At 37.6% G+C, this 18,771-nt stretch overlaps 1 protein-coding gene and 1 long non-coding RNA gene across 2 annotated transcripts; one reads left to right on the plus strand and one right to left on the minus strand.

Moving 5' to 3' along the window:
• Positions 1-361: 361 nt before the first annotated feature.
• LOC138310992 (P2X purinoceptor 7-like) lies at positions 362-3,433 on the minus strand. The gene is made up of 4 exons (XM_069252408.1): positions 3,400-3,433; positions 2,278-2,527; positions 1,806-2,045; positions 362-1,602 (listed from the first exon to the last, which is right to left on the minus strand). Exons 2-4 carry the CDS (start codon positions 2,479-2,481, stop codon positions 1,348-1,350), a joined length of 699 nt encoding a protein of 232 aa, XP_069108509.1. The 5' UTR covers positions 2,482-2,527; positions 3,400-3,433; the 3' UTR covers positions 362-1,347.
• A 3,912-nt stretch (positions 3,434-7,345) lies between these two features.
• LOC138310454 (uncharacterized) lies at positions 7,346-11,113 on the plus strand. Its single transcript, XR_011206433.1, has 3 exons — positions 7,346-10,390; positions 10,630-10,761; positions 10,907-11,113. It is a non-coding gene; the product is annotated as an uncharacterized lncRNA (long non-coding RNA).
• The last annotated feature ends 7,658 nt before the right edge of the window (positions 11,114-18,771 follow it).

The raw sequence follows: 18,771 nt of genomic DNA on the forward strand, positions 1-18,771 counted from the left end.
GGGATCTATACATGTCATGTGGGGGGATCTATAATACATGTCATATGGGGGGATCTATACATGTCATGTGGGGGATATGCATGTAATGTTGGGGGATATACATGTAATGTGGGGGATCTATACATGTCATGTGGGGGGATCTATAATACATGTCATGTGGGGGGATCTATACATGTCATGTGGGGGGATCTATACATGTCATGTGGGGGGATCTATAATAATGTCATGTGGGGGATTTATACAGGCCATGTGGGGGGATCTATACAGGCCATGTGGGGGATTTATCATATGTGGGGGGGTCATGTGGGGGGCCATGGGGGGATTCCATATATCATATGGGGAGGGAGTGGTGATCTGGTGGAGTGGCTAGAAGTTACTTGATATATTTGAGTGGAGTTATTACCATACAATGGAAGGATTGGAAATTGTAATTGACATAACAAGTGCACAGTTGAAACTGTTCACCTTGCAAAACAAAATAAAATGTTATTTAAAAAAAGTTTCATCTGTTTCTTCTTTTGTAGTATTTTCAAATACAGCAATATGTTTGCGTTTGTTATAAGTATTTTGTGAACAATTGAATTCAGTTTGATATTTAGGCAAATTCTTGAACAACAACAATGTCCCTTTCAATTGCAGTATGAGGATATACGGAGTAATTTCTGCACATATAGAGATTAACACACCTGCAAATACAAATTTAAGGACAGGAACACAAGCAAACTTTTATATAGCTTTTATTACAATAGATCAATCATAAATGTCTCCATTGCATTCCATTGTGTCATGGGAACTTTCATATTTTAGAACACCACAGCTAGTTATATGGTAGTTCATATGTATTGTATTTTAGTTGCAAGAATGATCTACATGTAGTTATATACAACTGGCAAATGTTAAATATGCTGATATATCTGGCAAATTCAACATGCTGATATGGATATCATTAGGTTTTTATGTTGTGATATTACATGTAAGGCTTTATTTAGACATCACATGGTAAAAGGTGTAGAAATGACAATATATGAATAAAAAAAAGCATCAACCTATGGCCATTACATGGCAACTGTCCCATATGTGTTTCGAACTCAACCCAGAGGTGCGAGGGCTAACTGTAAGCTATTTGTAACTATAATTTGATGTCAAAACAGATATATTGAACACTTTGCCGCTTGTTGTGAGGAAATAAATGTAAATATCAGAATGTCAATACAGTCGTAACCACCTTAAAACAAGAAAGATGGCTACATCTACCTCATGCACTATATCATATGGAACATATAAATCTTACACTATAATAAATATATCAATGTTAATTTATAAATTATAGGAAATAATAGGGTAGATTTATGCAGGTTCAAAACCCTTGTATTGTCCGAATGGATCAGGGTAGCGATCCCTTATCCTCCACACACAACAACTTGGAATCACAACCCTGTACCCTGCCCCAAGTCTGTGGTGCTGCCATAAGACAAACTGACGATAGGCTGCATGTCTAAATCCTTTGGCAGTCTCCTCGTCGTCGCCAAGGGCCATCACATCGTTCCATAGCCATCGAGATATTGCTAAAACAGTTTCATTCAGGCACAAGACTTCAATATCCTGAAAATGAAAGTAATAATAAAGTATTATGTTTACACAAACATTTGATGTTAAATATATTTTTATTGTCGTAAATTATTAATCGTATACATATCATAATCGATAGTCTAAGAGAATTTGACATAACATCCTATGATGAAATTTGAAATATATAAAAAAAAAAAAACAGATTAAACCAGTTATTTGATAAATGTTGGCCATACCGGGGTCTGTGAAATGCAATCGGCAGGATGCCGTCTACAACACTTCTTTTCCACGTCTTTTGGCATTTCCCGGCAGAAACTGCAGACACACCAGGAGGGTGATTCTGATCCTTCTGGTGGATGATGACCTCCTCCTGGCTGTACTGGCTCCAGCTCATCAAAGACCAAGTTAGGATTTTTTGTCATAATTAACTTGAGCATAGAACGCATTTCTGGCTCCTCCATCTCATCAAGCCTTTTCTGGAAATGAATCAGTATTTTACATACAACATTTATGAGCATGCTCATATGAAAAACTAATTCTTCAGTTATCCATTATAAATACAAGCACAATTTCCCCATAAATGACTACCTTTCTCAATAACAAATCCTTGGACACAAGTTTTACACTTACAACTGATAATACAAAGTTTAAATCCCTTTGATGTATATAAACACTCTTTGAGTAACAACAGAATATTTTTTATTTTACCTCTATACGCTCCTTTCTTTTCTCAAGAGCTGTCAGCACTGGCTGCACATCTCTTCCAACAGCAGACCCAGCAGTGCCCTTTGACCTCCCTCTCCCCCGAACTGAAGATCTCGAGCGCCCTCTTGATCGGCTCCTTCCTCTACCCTCTTGGTCTACCTCGACTTTTACCTCTTGTCTTTGGTACCGGTGGGCTATAGTCATCATCTGACACAGGCTCAATGTAAGGGGATGATGAAGATCCTATAGAACTCTGTAAATGATCATTAAAAAATAATTGCTCTTGATTAATGAGTAGAAAATATAAATTTGGTCAGAAACATATATACATAATAGATGTTTTTGATGTGGCAAAGCAACATTTTATAATTTACACAAATAACCAAATGCACACATAAATAACCATAAACATGAAAGTTACCAACTCAAATGATAACTAAATAATAAATCACTTCGATTCAAGTACTGATACAAGATGTGCTAAGTTTTCTATCAGAGCTGTGTAGAACTATCATCAATATTTTCAATTAGCATATGGGTGATACATATAAGCTCATGAATTTCATAATAATTCAAGACATTGTGACATAATTAGAAACGGTAGCTAAACTGCTACTGCAGCTGTACTGTGTAATACTCCAACAATGTTAGAGGTATAGCACGACGAGACACTTTTGATCATTACGTATTTTCTCAATATCGTGATCTAATATTATTGGATTATACTGTGTAACTGTTAGGCTAATTAGTCACGTTATAATATTTCGTGCGCGTTACAACTCAAAAATCAGATGTTACAGTCTAATGAGCATTTCACATTGTAATACACACAGTCCCGTTGTTTAAAAAGAGTGCAACGTGAACATCATTTCATGCAGCATCCGTGGAGCCTGGCTACTGTTCATTAGGCGTACAGTAACGTTAGTAAATAAAATCCCCATCGGGGCCTCTTCACTCGAAAGAAGACTGGGTTTGGCGTGTACTATTGCAAATTTGACGACACATTACGCAATAAATTACGTGGGCATTATTACACTGTTCTTGGTAAAAGGTTATTGCACATTGTCGTCAAAAGAAAACTCGCAAACAAGCTAAATCCCCACAAACTACTAACACGCAACCTACCTCGCTCTCCATGTTGATGTCTTCTCCGGAAGCTGGTCGAATCACGTGATATGCAAATTAGCCATCGGAGATTGATATCGGAATATTCAAGACGGCATTTATCACCTCACTAGAGGAGTGATGTTTTCGATAATTAACACCGAAAAAGGCATTTATATTACATATATTTTCACAATTGATATTTTCCTATACATTTCTGACTGAATAGTCACCATTTTTGGCACAACTATATCTTTTCAATGAAAAGCTCCGGGAAAAGGAATGTCCCTTTAACGAGCTGTGTACAAAATATTTTTTACACGGACACATCTTTTATGTGACCATGGATTTGTCACCTTGTTCTTGGATATTGAAAATGTAAAAAAGGGCCCAGGTATGTGGGTACTCAATAACTCTTTTTTGTTGCAAGAAGACTATGTACTGAAAATTAAAAATATTATATCTACTGCAGAGCAGGAAGAATTATTGGAGCAGGATATCTTGGTATGGTGGGATAATTTAAAGTATCGTATTAAAAAAGTATCACAGTTGTATGGTAGAGATCGAAAAAAGTTTTTGAACGAAAGGTTTATTATGATACAAAACAAAATTAGTGACCTTTCTGCCAAGTTAGCCGGCTCCCATAACCCTGTATTGGTACAACAAATGCACGAGGTAAAGTCTGAATTAGAGGCCCTAGAGGAAGAAAAATGTAAAGGGTCAATTTTACGGTCAAAGGCTAAGTGGGCTATAGAGAGTGATCGCAGTACGTCCTACTTTCTGCAGTTGGAAAAATATAGACAAAATTTCAATTCTATTAAGCTACTTCAAAATGTTAATGGTGAATTGTTGCACCAAACCAGTGACTTATTAGATGAGATTTATAAATTTTACAATGAACTGTATTCTTGTGTCTCTGTTGAAGCTGATGAAACCGATGATTTTTTTATGTAATATCGACAAAAAAGTCTCCTGCAAAGATAATAAGTGTTTAGCAGCTGCCGTATCAGGTGATGACGTTGAGTTAGCTTTAAAGGGTATGTCTAGTAATAAAAGTCCTGGCCAGGATGGGTTAACCGTGGAGTTTTATCGTAAGTTTTTGCCCGACTTCAAAGAATTATTTTTTGCGAGTTATAGGGGAAATTCAAGAAAGGGGGGAACTGTCAAGGTCCATGAAGCTTGGGGTAATTAGTCTAATTTATAAAAAAAGAGGTGATAAGTCTAATCTTAAAAATTGGAGACCTATAAGTCTTTTAAATGTCGACTATAAAATTTTAGCTCGAATAATGTCTGACCGATTGAAAAAGGTTTTACCGTCTATTGTTTCGCCTTTTCAAAGCTGTTGCATTATGGGTCGCGATATCGCTGATAATATCAGTAATGTGCGTGACATAATAGATTTAGCTACCATGGATAATTTAGAAGGCTACATCATGAAAATAGATCAAGAAAAGGCGTTCGATCGAGTAAGCCATTCATATCTCTTCAAAGTGTTGGAGAAGTTTGGCTTTTGTAATTTTTTCATTAAGTGGATTAAAATATTTTACAATGGGATCTATAGCAGTGTGAAATGCAATGGTCATCTTACTAAATATTTCCCAATTAAGAATTCTGTAAGACAAGGCTGTCCATTGTCTGCATTACTATATGTACTTGTAGCGGAGCCCCTAGGTCAAGCTATACTTAAAAATGACATGATTAGCGGTATTTCAATTCCTATGAGTAATACGTCTGCTAAAATTTTCCAGCATGCTGATGATTCTACACTGACTCTGGCTAACAAAACTTCCATTGACCAGGCTTTTAATGTTTTTGAAAAATATGGCCGGGCTTCTGGCGCCAAAATAAATAGGGACAAGTCTGAATTATTGTGTATTGGTTGTGGACAGATGTCAGCTGCAGAATCGGACGCTTTCAATGTCAAATTATTGCAAGAGTCTATTCTAGTACTCGGTGTTTTTTTGGGTCCAAATGGTAACTTATGTGAATCTTTGAATTGGGAACCTAAAGTTGCATCTATACGCAATATTTTAAATATGTGGTCCCAGAGAAAATTAACTATTCAGGGTAGGGCTACTGTAATTTCTTCTCTGTTGCTGTCCAAGTGTTGGTATACATTGACAGTAGCAAGTATTCCAGATAGATATCAAATACAACTCAAAACTTTATGTTTAAATTTTTTATGGAATAATGGAGCTCACTTAGTTGGTTTTAAAACTCTTATAGGGCTCAAGTCTGAAGGTGGACTACAATATCCGGATATAGACCTCAAAATGAAGTCCTTTAGAATTAAATTTGTTTTCAGGCTTTTTTACAATTCTGATTTATCACCATGGAAAGAAACATGCAAGTACTTTCTATCTAAAATAGGTGGTATGAATCTCGGATTGGGAGTTTTTAATTGTGTTCTTAAACTGAAGCAGCTTCAATGTGTTCCGATTTTTTACAGAGATATGCTTTTGGCTTGGTCCGATATCTACTCTTCTATTATTTTTGAAAACGGGCCCGAGAATGTTTATTGTCAACCTATGTTTTGTAATCCACTCATAGTAAATGAAAATGGTAAAACGGTGTTTGAGAAAATATTCATAGACTCAGGTCTGATATATTTGAAGGATCTTACTTACGAAGTTGTAGAGGGTTTTCTTCCTATCCAGGCAGTGGTTGAAATAGTCCAGGAAAAATATCCGGAAATCACAAGGGAGGAAATATCCGTAAAATATCTGAGACTTCTCAGGCAGCTTCCACTTAATTTTGTAGAAACAGTTATAAACAACTGTTACATGAACACTGGTCTGACACAACCCGTTATATCACTGAAACTGAATGCTTCGGGGTCACGCACTATCCCACGACACACGCGTGACATTTACCGTGTACTCGTCAGCATGCATTTCACGGTACCCGTATCGGTGACGTTCTGGTCAAATAGCTTCCAGGGTCAACAGGTAAATAGTATTTTTCGAGTCATACACGCACCACATTATCCGGTTGAATGCGTTGAAGTTCATTACAAAGTAGCACATAACGCGGTTTTTACTAAAAAGAAACTTCTAAAGTGCGGTATTTCAGATTCAGATGATTGTCCGGTTTGTCAGACACAGTCCGAGGATATTTTTCATATGTTTCTTCATTGTCCGGAATTATCGGACTTCAATGTTTATATGGTTGGTTTATTAGAAAATTTATTTTCCAAGGCAAGTCCCGAGAATGTGATTTCGCTGAATTATGACTGTCTTATTATTTTGGGTTTTGGCGAGAAATGGAAGTATGTAAACGGCTTCTTTGTTAATTTTATACTGAGCGTGGCAAGATTTTGTATTTTTAAGAGGAGGAACATGTTGTTGCTCGGTGAAAAGAATGTACCGATTTTACGTTTTTTCAAATTCACGGTTAAACAATTTATTAAGTATGCATTTCATCAATATAAAGCACAGGATAATGCAAGGCTCTTTATGAAGTATTTTGAAAATGATAATAAAATTGTTTCTGTAGAATTGGATGGAGTGAAAGTAAATTTGTAAAGCCGTACGGGTATAGTTTCTACTAGTTTTTCAATGATTTCATTGTTTGTACAATGTCTGTGATATTTAGCTTACTGACATATGATGTCACAACTGTGATATTTTAATATTGATATTTTATCTTGTTGATGCCTGTATTAATTTTATGTTGAATAGATTGTAGTGCTTGCAATGTGAGGAACCCCAGGGGCCCCAACCCCTGCGGCCCTATGTCTGGGAAATTAAAATCATATTTTTAAGATAAAAAAAAAAGAGCGGCTGATCAGTAAGTCGAGAGTCGCGGGTTCGAGTCCGGCTGGCGATACAGTATTGTCGCGCTGTATAAAGCTAAAGGGTAGTTTTCTTATTTTATAACAAAATATTTACGTATATAATGTATTGGAAATATAAAATAATGCTAATAGGCAACGTCTGGTTAACAAGATGGTCAACGAGAATTTTGATAGTTGAAGTTTGTTAGTGCTATTTCTCATAAAGTACTGAATGGATCATTCTCGCATTTTATGTATAGGTTTCCATTGGGTCCTTGTTTGGCAGTTTTAAACAAAATCGATCAATAAATACTGATCTACGCTTTTGTTTATTTTCAGAAAATGGGTAGATTAAAAAAAAGAAATTGGCTCTTAGCCTCTATAGAAGTAAACGCAAGTCAGCAGAAGGAACGCCTGCTAATAGACAGAAAAAAACGGCGAAGAACCAGACAGTTACGTCAGGCAAAATCCAAAAAGCTGGTGGCTACAGAAAGGTTGAAAAAACAATGGGAACTATCACACGAATCGAAATACAAGTTTGCATTAAACAGAATGAGAACACTGACGAAGGAAATCGACCTTTGCCTCGAAGATTTACTCTCATTCGTGGATAAGATTATGTATGTCGTATCTGTGTTATGTGACAGTCAAGATCTTTACCTTTATGATAAAACAAATGCAACTTAGAAACTCAAGGAAATTTCATCTCCAGAAGAAGTAAGCATTGTATCTGGAATCAGCATTGATGACCTACCTCCATCAAAGATACAACAGAGGAGGAACAGTGGTTTGACATACGTAAAACAGTAAAAGTCAGCTTCCAAAGCCATAGGCTTGGATACCTTGGCGTCCATGAAGTATTCGGAAATCGCCAGCCACGCGAACCCTCAGAATTTCAGAAGAAAGCTATGGACCATGGTTCACAAAACGAACTGAACGCTGTTGCGACACTTGTCAGCAAAATCCTTCCTGTCATTCATCCAAACTTAACATTTCATGAAGAAGGTTGTTATGTCATCAATTCTACAGCCGGCAGAAAATTGATAGTCATTTTACGAAACGATGCCGGTGAAGCTATGGTTTCTATCGAGATAAAGTGCCCTTTACCAGGATATTGTGGATCCACACCAGTATACTATGAACTATCGCAAAGACACGCTCTTCAATGCCTACTAGAAATGAGAGCCCTAAACACAAAAGAACATCTTTACATCAGCTGGAGTGAGCAAAGTACAACTGCTTTCAAACTAACAGCGAACGATGAACTTGTAGATCAGGCGTTGTCGTTGGTAGAGGAACTTTATCATGACGAGATACCCAGAATGCCTTCAAAAATTTCACAGAATACAAAACTTCTTTAATAGTCCTTAGAATGTTACAGGTTGACAGCAGAATATGTAGGAGAGTTTCCGTCTGTGAAGTGTCAGGACAACAATGACGTTGTACAAAGACGAGAAATTCCAGAAAGCTCTTCGAAAATACAGTTTCTGTTAGACGCTTTGATCAAGACAAGAACGTCGAGGAAGCATTTTTGCTTCAAAAGTCTGTGGCATCTGAAGTTTTGGTATATCTTTTGAGTGATATGGATCGAGAATGGAACAGGGAAATCGGACATGGTTTGCCGATTTCTTACCTGTTTCCTTTCTATCGGCACCGCCCGGAGAATACTCGACAAGATTCTACACGAATGCCATAGAAGAGGTTCTCATATTCCTTGTATTACATTTGATGGTCAGTTTGCTCTACTGAAGGATATGGATGAAAATGAAAAGCCGCAAACACTTTTCGCTGCACAGCGAAAACTAATAGGGTCTACGAAAGAAATGACTAAAAAGGATTTGATACAAAAGCTTACATCTATGTACGGTGTTTGTGGTTTATGGCTACTTGATCGGAAGGAAAATTTGAATACTAACCTACAGAGGAATATCCAGGTAGAAGATACTCTGCGAGACGAGTTTGAATCTCTTGACCCGAACATCTTTGATGACAATGAAAGCTTGCTTTTGCAAGATATAGAAGACAAGTCTGCAGATGAAGGCATGGATTCAGACAAATTAACTGAAACTGTTGACAAGTTCACACAGTCTTGCTCTGTGTTAAATTCCGACGATTTTACAAGCTTTTACAAAATTCTCTGTGAAGGAAAGAGAGCAATGCGGTGGAAGGGAATAGATGAGCATTTTGTTGAAACTGTATTTCAATCAACAAATGGAATATACAAGGAATTAATTACCTATGAAATAGATTTGATTATCAGATATTTAGAAGCGAAATTTCCAAATATTGGATCAAATGTAAAAAGGTCAATGGCCAAAACAGAAAAAGTCAACTCGCTTGGTAAAGTCTTCGGGTTGCCGGATATAGTAAACAGAGTAGACCGAAACGGCATGTGACACAAAAGGTAAAATCTTTGTTAGAACTTACCAAAAAAAATGTAAACGGAAGGCACTACCCGAAGGATGTTCTTGCTGTAGCGTATTGTCAAAGTCAGTGGCCATCTGTTGAGGCTGAATTCTACAGTACAGTCTCGGAGGAAATTGTAGTCTGTAGTCCCAATGAAGGATCCTTTTTGTTCAAGCCGGTATACAAACCCGAATACAACAAATCTAGAGACAATCTCAAAGTTAAAGTCATGGACGGGACACACATTCGAACAAATATTAAGTCCAAAATCATCAGACATCAGCCTGGAAAAAAGTTGCGTTGAGTAATACAACAGATTTGTCACTTGCAATGTTAACCATTCAGGAAAGCGGGAAAATTATGCACCAGCAGAGTGACCCATTTGTAAGGACAATGTTCTCAGAGGAAGTTCAGCAGCAATTGGCTCTTAATGGAGATGTAAGTGAGGCGGAGTTCTGCAGGTTATTTCGTGAGTGGCATGAGGCCGAGGATATGCCAGGTCTATGTACAATGACTAGATGTAAACGAGCAATGGCTTTGAAACACTGGTTGTTAGATGATTACAACTTTAACTACTTTCCTCCGCCAACTATGTATGTGAAGGGCGAGTGACATTCGAAGGCTTAGTGTGTAGCATAGATGTTCTACTGTATGCTCTAGTAAAAGGTGGCACGTATAATTGGCGGTCGTGTCCACGCTAGTTGCAGAGAACTTTATGGGGGAGCTTGCTGAGTGCGCTAGAGCGAACAACGGTGTTCCGAATGGAGAGATGTTGAAGTACGACATTGGAAAGATTTCCCAGCTTCATGTCATAAGAATGAATCCCGACAGGTGGGTTCATATGGTAATACAGTTCATATAGTTCTATATATCATATGGTAAAATTGTAGAAATGTGTTCAAAGAGACTTTCAAAATGTTACGAAAAATTATGAGAAATTTTATATCTTATCATAAATTCAGCATTGCTAAACAATGAAGTGATTTAGTGTTAATTTAGATAACCAGATACAAAGATTTTTGATAGTTTTGGGAGACAGCTTGATAGTAAATATCTTTTTTATATGCCAGACCATTCAGCATGCAGACATCGAGGGGTAGATGTTACGATGTGCAGGAAACAATGATTAACACATCATCAACTGTTACTGAATGACAACATTCAGGACCAGAAAGATCCAAAATTTCGTCTATGACTTCGAGGTGATTTCTTTGAGATTTACAAATTATGGGATTTCAGATGCACTTTTTCAATTCGTTGTCGCGTTATCCGTTGTTCTCAACAACTTACAGATAATTAACACAAGGAAGACAAGTAACTAATGTTCTGATATCATTTTTCTTTCAGAAATCATATCTTCGATAGGTTAAAGCAGACAAGGCGAAAACATGGCAAAATATCTGGATACCATGATCACCTCAAAGGTGTCCAGCCTGTTTTTAACAATGGAAAGATTATATTGATGTTTCTTTTAACTTATTGATGCTATTATGAATGTGATAATGGAATTGCACATCAGTAAAATTTACATTGAAATGTATGAGTGTTTGTCTTTGGTAACCTTACACGAATGCAATACGGAAGAACGGGCAAGAAAAAGCGTTTTGGAACCCACAATCTAATAATTCTTACTGATCCGCCGTTCTACCGACTGAGCTATACAGACTTTCCTTTCGCAAGAAAGCGACCGTATCACTACGTGCAATTAAACCTGCTACATGCGTGACATACGATATTGTACATGTATACATCTTAATTTCTTACGACAGGAGGTCTTGCAAAATGCAAAAGCAATGTAAGAGTAAAATATATCATGTACCTAACTTATGAAATATAAAACGCGTTTAAACACCGTCAAATTAGCCAAACCTGAAAATTCATCATACCAAAACCAGTGGTGTCCAAGACCACGCATACCAATGATTGCGTACACTAACTTCAAACGTTCGTTTCTCTAAACACAATGATATCAGGCATCAGAAACTGGGTTGATATTAATTCTTAAAGGATTTCAAAGTGATTCTTTTTGTCATTTGGCTGCTCAATCGGGCTGAAGTTGTATATATATCCAAATATACCATTGTTTTGAAGCGAAGTGCTGTTTTCTACCTGAAAATCTCGTAGTTTTTCTTCAATAGATTTTTAACTAAAGACTGACAGTAAATATCTTCTGCATTTTTGGGAACTGCAAACATTTTATCACCGAAACGCAATAGTCATGAACATCATATATTAAGCATAAAAGAACCACAGAGGATTTTGTACCTACCTTTGGTTGCCGAAGCGTAGATTTTCCGCCATCTTGGAATGCGCATACCTAAATACACCTTCGCATACCAAGACACGTTCGACCCCCTGATTTCGGCCAATGTGAGGCAAATCCAAAGTTGGGAAACAGATTGTATTACTTTAGATATACAGTAATGTTGCGGTATCCCTAGACCACAAAGGTTGTGTACTATTTGTCATAGCCAGGAGGCTGAAGATGAAGCCCATTTTATTTATTATGTCCAAGATATTTAGATTTAAGGATAAAATATTTAAAACCATATTTTTTATCGTCTACCATCTGTTTTTAAAAAATGATTGAACTGTTTTGCAGTACCAATGTAAATCTTTAAGAGATTTTGGTAAATATTTAATTCAGGCAACGGCTAGAAGAAGGCAACGGCTAGAAGAAGGTACTATTAAATAGTTAAGCAGTATATATATGTATATATACATTAACACAAATTGTCAAATTCCACCAAAATACTGAGCTGTTCCACCCAAAAGTACTGCCTAGAATCAGGTCAAACATCAATCTGTGTCTATGACGTCCTGATTAGACTCCATGGCCTCCAGTCTCTAGAACATTAGGAAAAAAATCACTAAAATTGCATTTGATTATTTTTGTCTCTCAAGCGGCTGTATCTCCATTTGCCCACTTTTTATAATCTGATAATTAGCAGAATGCTGTGACAAGGATTATAGTCTATTTCAGAGAAGTAAACATGGATTAACCTGTGAATTTCACCTGTGCTACTAATTCCATAAGGCTATCATTTATGTATAACATGTACATATACATGTACAAGTATTATCTTCCCAAAACGCTAAGTGGGCTATGCTTAAAGGGACAATTCAGTGAGGCTAATACGTTACATAACCACGAAGCAAAATATGACATAAATGTATTGTTCCACATTCCTTATGAAACATAATACATGAAATAGTGACAAATTTCACTACATTATTAATTATTTTGATTAATACTATTGAAATTTTAAATCGTTGATCAATACGATTAAGCAGGTACAACATGTACGCAGTACCCTTACCCGAGTCAAACAAATAAACGTTAAACAAATGCAATACATAAACACTGAGGAGTTGATGAAAATATTTTTAGACAAGAACATGCATTTAATAATGTTAACAAAACTGTAACAGCGTTTTGAGTAGTTCTAGACAAAAAAATCTTTACTACACAGGCATGGGTAAGGGTTCGGCATACAAGGCTATGTGTAATGGAGATTGAATATTTCACATACATTTGACTACAATGGGCTTTTCTGACATATCACAGTTAAATCAACTAATCTAATTTCAATTAGAACTTGTTTGTTTCCGAAATATGTGCAAGTTTTAATGTGTTCTTAGACCGAATTGTCCCTTTAACCAATTGGTTGGAAAGAATATGAAAATTAGGAAATGATATGATAATATTGTTTAGCAATTTCAAATGTTGGAAAGTAAACCACTATCCGTGGGTGACTATAATGGTTCGTAGCAAAAGAGTCACGTGCTTATATACTGAGCGCCGATGAAAACGCAACACTGTTATCATATGCAAAATTTAATGGTAACAAAAAAATTACAGAAAAAAATCTTTATTTCATTACAAAGGTATACATTTCGAGAGTCGTTTCCTACCAGTGAGTTAGTCAAATATTACACGTGAATGGGGATGAGACAAACGTTTCACTGCTACCCCTCCCCCCCCCCAAAAAAAAAAAGTAAATAAAAATAAATTCATTTTCACACTTTCAATATCTGATGTGGCCACCATTTGCCAGTATACAAGAACGACACCTACGTGGCATGGACCGAACCAGACGCTGAATGCTAACTGGCTGAATCTTCCTCCACTCCTGAAGGGCAATTTCAAGTTCACGTCGATTTTGCGGTTGTGGCTGACCTAACTGGTCCCACAGGCTGCCTTCGACTGGCAACTCTCGGGTACGAATGAGGTTATTTATAGAAATGTCAAACTCTCTGTCAGTCGAATGCTTCTCTCCAAGAATAAGGCCGTTTTCGTTTATACGGCTTGACTGGTTGGACCTCTACTTATTCTTAGGCCAGGACAGTGTTTGAATGTTCTGTTGATTAAGGAAGTCTGTGGTCAACCTTGCTGAGTGCGCACGAGCATTGTCTTGCTGTAGAATGTCGACGTCGGGATGATTACGAAAGAACGGTACAACGGTAGTTTGTAGGACTTCGTCGATGTAACGCCGTGCCGTCAGATTACCGTCCACGATAACAAGGGGCGTCCCGCGTCTCCATTGGCGCATGGGCCAACGTCCACTTGTTTTACTACGTTTTTACTACAAAAAACACGCGTGTTGTACCAATATGAGGAAAATACCTTGTGGATCGTGATTTCATTTCCAAAGTTTGGAAACATATTGAATTTCATAAATATATATTTGCATCTATTTTGCACCTAATCCTTTGTTATGTAACAGGAGCGTGTTGGGCCCAGTTTGAAATGGCGTCAAACTACTCCCGACTCACCCCTGTGTATAAAAGCAACCCAGGTTCGGTGGATGTTAAAGTTTTCACTTGTCTGTATGCTGAGAGGAAGAACAAACAACTCCTTTTAACAATTAACCATGCATTACAAATATAACATGAAATATCTGCAACACAAAGAACACGGACAACAGCATAGTGTAACGACTTGTTTCGCTACGACCGTAGCCATTAGCATAGATTAAGATTGATACAATTAATTTGTTTTGCCCTGGGTTCGACTGCCGCGTTAGCTTGCAGATTCCTATGTCTCGCTACAATATTCAAAGGTACTAGTGAGTATGGACAATGGACGAAATCAAATTCATTTTACCGTTTATTAATATTTAACATGTGTAAAGGCGACAACAAGAAAATACCCGCGTGGCTCAGTGGGAAGTACTGTGAAATGGACAGTTTTGCTGCTAATATTCTCACGTTTTCGCTATCAGAATTAACTCCTACCCATCAATGAAATACCGAGCACATGGCGCTACACATCGGGCCGATTATCGATAGTTTAACCTCCAATTTCACAAACACCGTTCTCTAGCAAAGATTCTCAAAATATCTCCTTAACGGTTAACCCCGAAACTCAACACAGGAGGCTCCCACTCTTTTCCAGCCTACCAACGGCTCTCAACAAAAGAGTGAAGACTTTTACTTACTATCGAAACCCGTCTAAAAGCGATACATGCCAAGTCCGACATTGCACAATTTCACAAGTATTTCAAACTAAAAAATATAGACTGACAGCGAAAAATACACACACAGTAATGTTAATGCATTTCCATACTATACGATAACAGCAAATTAGGGAAAGGATGGGCGACAAATATATAAAAATTACATAGGATTAAAAAACACAACCCTCACCTCTCAAGGCCCGGTAGAAAAACTGAAAGTCTCGGCGCAGTCCCGAGATCTTGTGTCCAGCAAATTCCCGCCAAAGTCTCGGTTAATATAATTTCCGGAAAATATAGCAACGAAGCGCACCGCAGCTTCGTTACATACCCCCCAATTGCAACCACCTAGACAGGCTGCGACCCGTACATGTAGCCGTAAAACTGATCCAAGGGAGATAATTTGGAAAAAAATTAAACCAATAAGTTCCTAACAAAAGTTGAAACATTTAAAGCCAAAAGTAAGATGCACAAATTTCGAATTTGGAAGTATCCAGTTCACGAACTCGAACTAGAATAAAAATAGAATGGAAAAACCAAAATAAATTTTAAAGAACCTATCTATCCAGTTCACGAACTTGAACTAGAATAAAAAATAGGATGGAAAAAAACAAACTAAACTTTAAAGAACCTATCAAGGGGAGGTAATTTAAGGAAAGAAAAACCTTAAGTATACAAAGTCAAACATCTCTTAATAAAGGGAGGTAATCCAAGGAAAAAAAATAAAATTCCAAAATTTTGCACAAAGACAAACATGCCTTAATAAGGAAACGTCAGCTAAGGAAAAAGAAAAAGAAAAAAAAATACCTATATTGTCCCCCCAACCACCTAGACAGGATGCGACCCGCAGCCACTAACAACCTACTGCAAAAAATAATAATTATGTGAGAACTTCCTACAATTACAGAGGACGGAAATGCATCAACATACCGCGGCCATTCTAAACAGGAGATAGAACATGTCATTATCTTTAAATTATTCCTCACTGGCCAAAATCACAATCATAACATGTACAACAACAACAACAACAACAAAAAAAAAAAAAAACAACAATTGTACAAGGTACCAAAAACAAAGGAGGTGGACTCTCTATATAACAATTATACTGAAGTGGAATTGGGAATAAAAAAAATACAATCATCCCAACGCCAGTACACAATATTAATTATATCACATCACAAGTATAGAACATGTACAAGTATCACCGATTAATTATCCCTAAGATGTTCAATATTGATATTCTTGCTAAATAACCACAATGCTAGTGAATCAAAGGTTAAAACAACGAAAGCATTATATTTCATTATTTCATCAAGGAATCCTGTGCGAATCTATGAATTTCATTTGCAACCAAATTACACAAGAAATATTTCCTTATCTTTTATTTCTCTTATGGTTTTTTTAGATATTTAATTATTACAACATCTTTATTCTGTAACACCACTGGATTCTCAAAATATCTCCTTAACAGTTAACCCCGAAACTCAACACAGGAGGCTCCCACTCTTTTCCAGCCTACCAACGGCTCTCAACACAAGAGTGAAGACTTTTACTTACTATCGAAACCCGTCTAAAAGCGAGACATGCCAAGTCCGACACTGCACAATTTCACAAGTATTTCAAACTCTAAAAATATCGACTGACAGCGAAAAATACACACACAGTAATGTTGATGCAATTTCCAAACTATACGATAACAGCAAATTAGGGAAAGGATGGGCGACAAATATATAAAAATTACATAGGATTCAAAAACACAACCCTCACCTCTCAAGGCCCGGTAGAAAACTGAAAGCCTCGGCGCAGTCCCGAGATCTCGTGCCCAGCAAATTCTCGCCAAAGTCTCGGTTAATATACTTTCCGGAAAATATAGCAACGAAGCGCACCGCAGCTTCGTTACAATAGGCCTAGCCGTCAATCCTACCGTACAAATAGTACGTGTACGACCAGCCCCTCCATTCCCATATCTAATTGCCTAAGAAATGTCACATCCGTATCCGTTCCTATATTATTGAACCTACCCATATTTACCTGATAGAAGACATCAGACTGCACAGTACACATACCCGAGACTAAACAGCCAATCACGACAGAGGGAACAGACACATATGTAGAACAAAACTCACGAGGAATACATCGTAAATGCACGCGAAAACACTACCACAGTACAGAGCTATACAGTAGTCACAGGACAGGTACACGAAAAAGCAGCTTAATTTGTTAGCTTGCCCTGTCCATATATAAAATATTTATAAAGGCATAACGGATTTTTATTACGGTCTTAATTGCCATGTACAAGATATAATATTGGTTCAACCTTTGGGATGATAATCCTCCCGGAACGTGGTTTTACTTACCAAGTCGGGAACCACATTGAATTTAATAAAAATATATTTGCATCTAGTTTTTGTAGTAAAAACGTAATAAAACAAGTCATTTTTCTTAGAATGAATGTGAAGTAAAGTAATATTCTTTCATGATTCAAGAATACATCTGAAACCATATAAGTGGTCCATGCAACAACGTCCTACATTTTGGTTGCTTTAACTCTATTTATGTATATATCCTCTGTAAAAAAACCCAACTTTGATCAAAAATAAAATGAGTATATTTGATAATTTTGTTATATCGTTTACTTTGTCAGTTCCATATACTTTTATCAATGAACATATTTCTTCTTTGTGATACGCGACTGCACGGTGTCCTCGCAAGAAGACAATATCCTCGCAACACAAGCAATTACACAGTGTCTTCGCTAGCAACAACACAGTGTTCTCGCAACGCAAACAACCACACATTGTCCTCGCAAGTAACTACACAGTGTCCTCGCTAGCAAACACACATTGTCCTCGCAAGCAACCAAACATTGTCCTCGCAAGCAACCACACAGTGTCCTCGCAACGCATGTACACGTTGAAACTACAAAGTGTCGTTACAACGCAAGCAACTTCACAGTGCCCTCGCAACACAAGCAACTACACCGTGTACTCGCAACGCAAGCAACTATACAGTGTACTCGCAACGCAAGCAGCGAGTCACACTGTACTCACAACGCAAGCGAATACACAGTGTACTCGCAACGCAAGCAACTACAATGTCCTTACAAGCAAGTACACAGTGTCCTTGCAACGCAAGCACTTGCACAGTTTCCTCACAAGCACCTACGGTGTCCGCGCAAGTAACAAAACGGTGTCCTCGCAAGCAACTACTCAGTGTCCTCGCAAACAATTACACATTGTCCTCGCAAGCAACTATACTGTGTTCTCGCAAGCAACTACACATTTTCCTCGCAAGAAACTATACAGTTTCCTCGCAAGCATCAACACAGTGTCCTCGCAAGCAACTACACAGTGTCCTTCCTAGCAACTTCACAGTGTCCTCGCAAGACACTATACAGTGTCCTCGCAAGCAACTATACAGTGTCCTCGCAAGCAACTACACAGTGTTCTCACAAGAAACTACAGTTTCCTCGCAAACAACACAGTGTCCTCGCATGCACCTACGGTGTCCTCGCAAACAACTACACAGTTTTCTTGCAAGCAACAACAAAGTGTCCTCGCAAACAACTTCCCAGTATCCTCGCAAGACACTACACAGTGTCCTGGCAAGCAACTTTACAGTTTCATCGCAAGCAACTACACAGTGTCCTCGCAAGAAACTACACAGTGTACTCGCAAGTAACAACACAGTGCCATCGCAAACAACACCACAGTGTCATCGCAAGCAAATCCACAGTGTCTCTCAAGCAACTACATT

The sequence above is a fragment of the Argopecten irradians genome, chromosome 16, assembly GCF_041381155.1.
Source record: "Argopecten irradians isolate NY chromosome 16, Ai_NY, whole genome shotgun sequence".
Taxonomy (NCBI): Eukaryota; Metazoa; Mollusca; class Bivalvia; order Pectinida; family Pectinidae; genus Argopecten; species Argopecten irradians.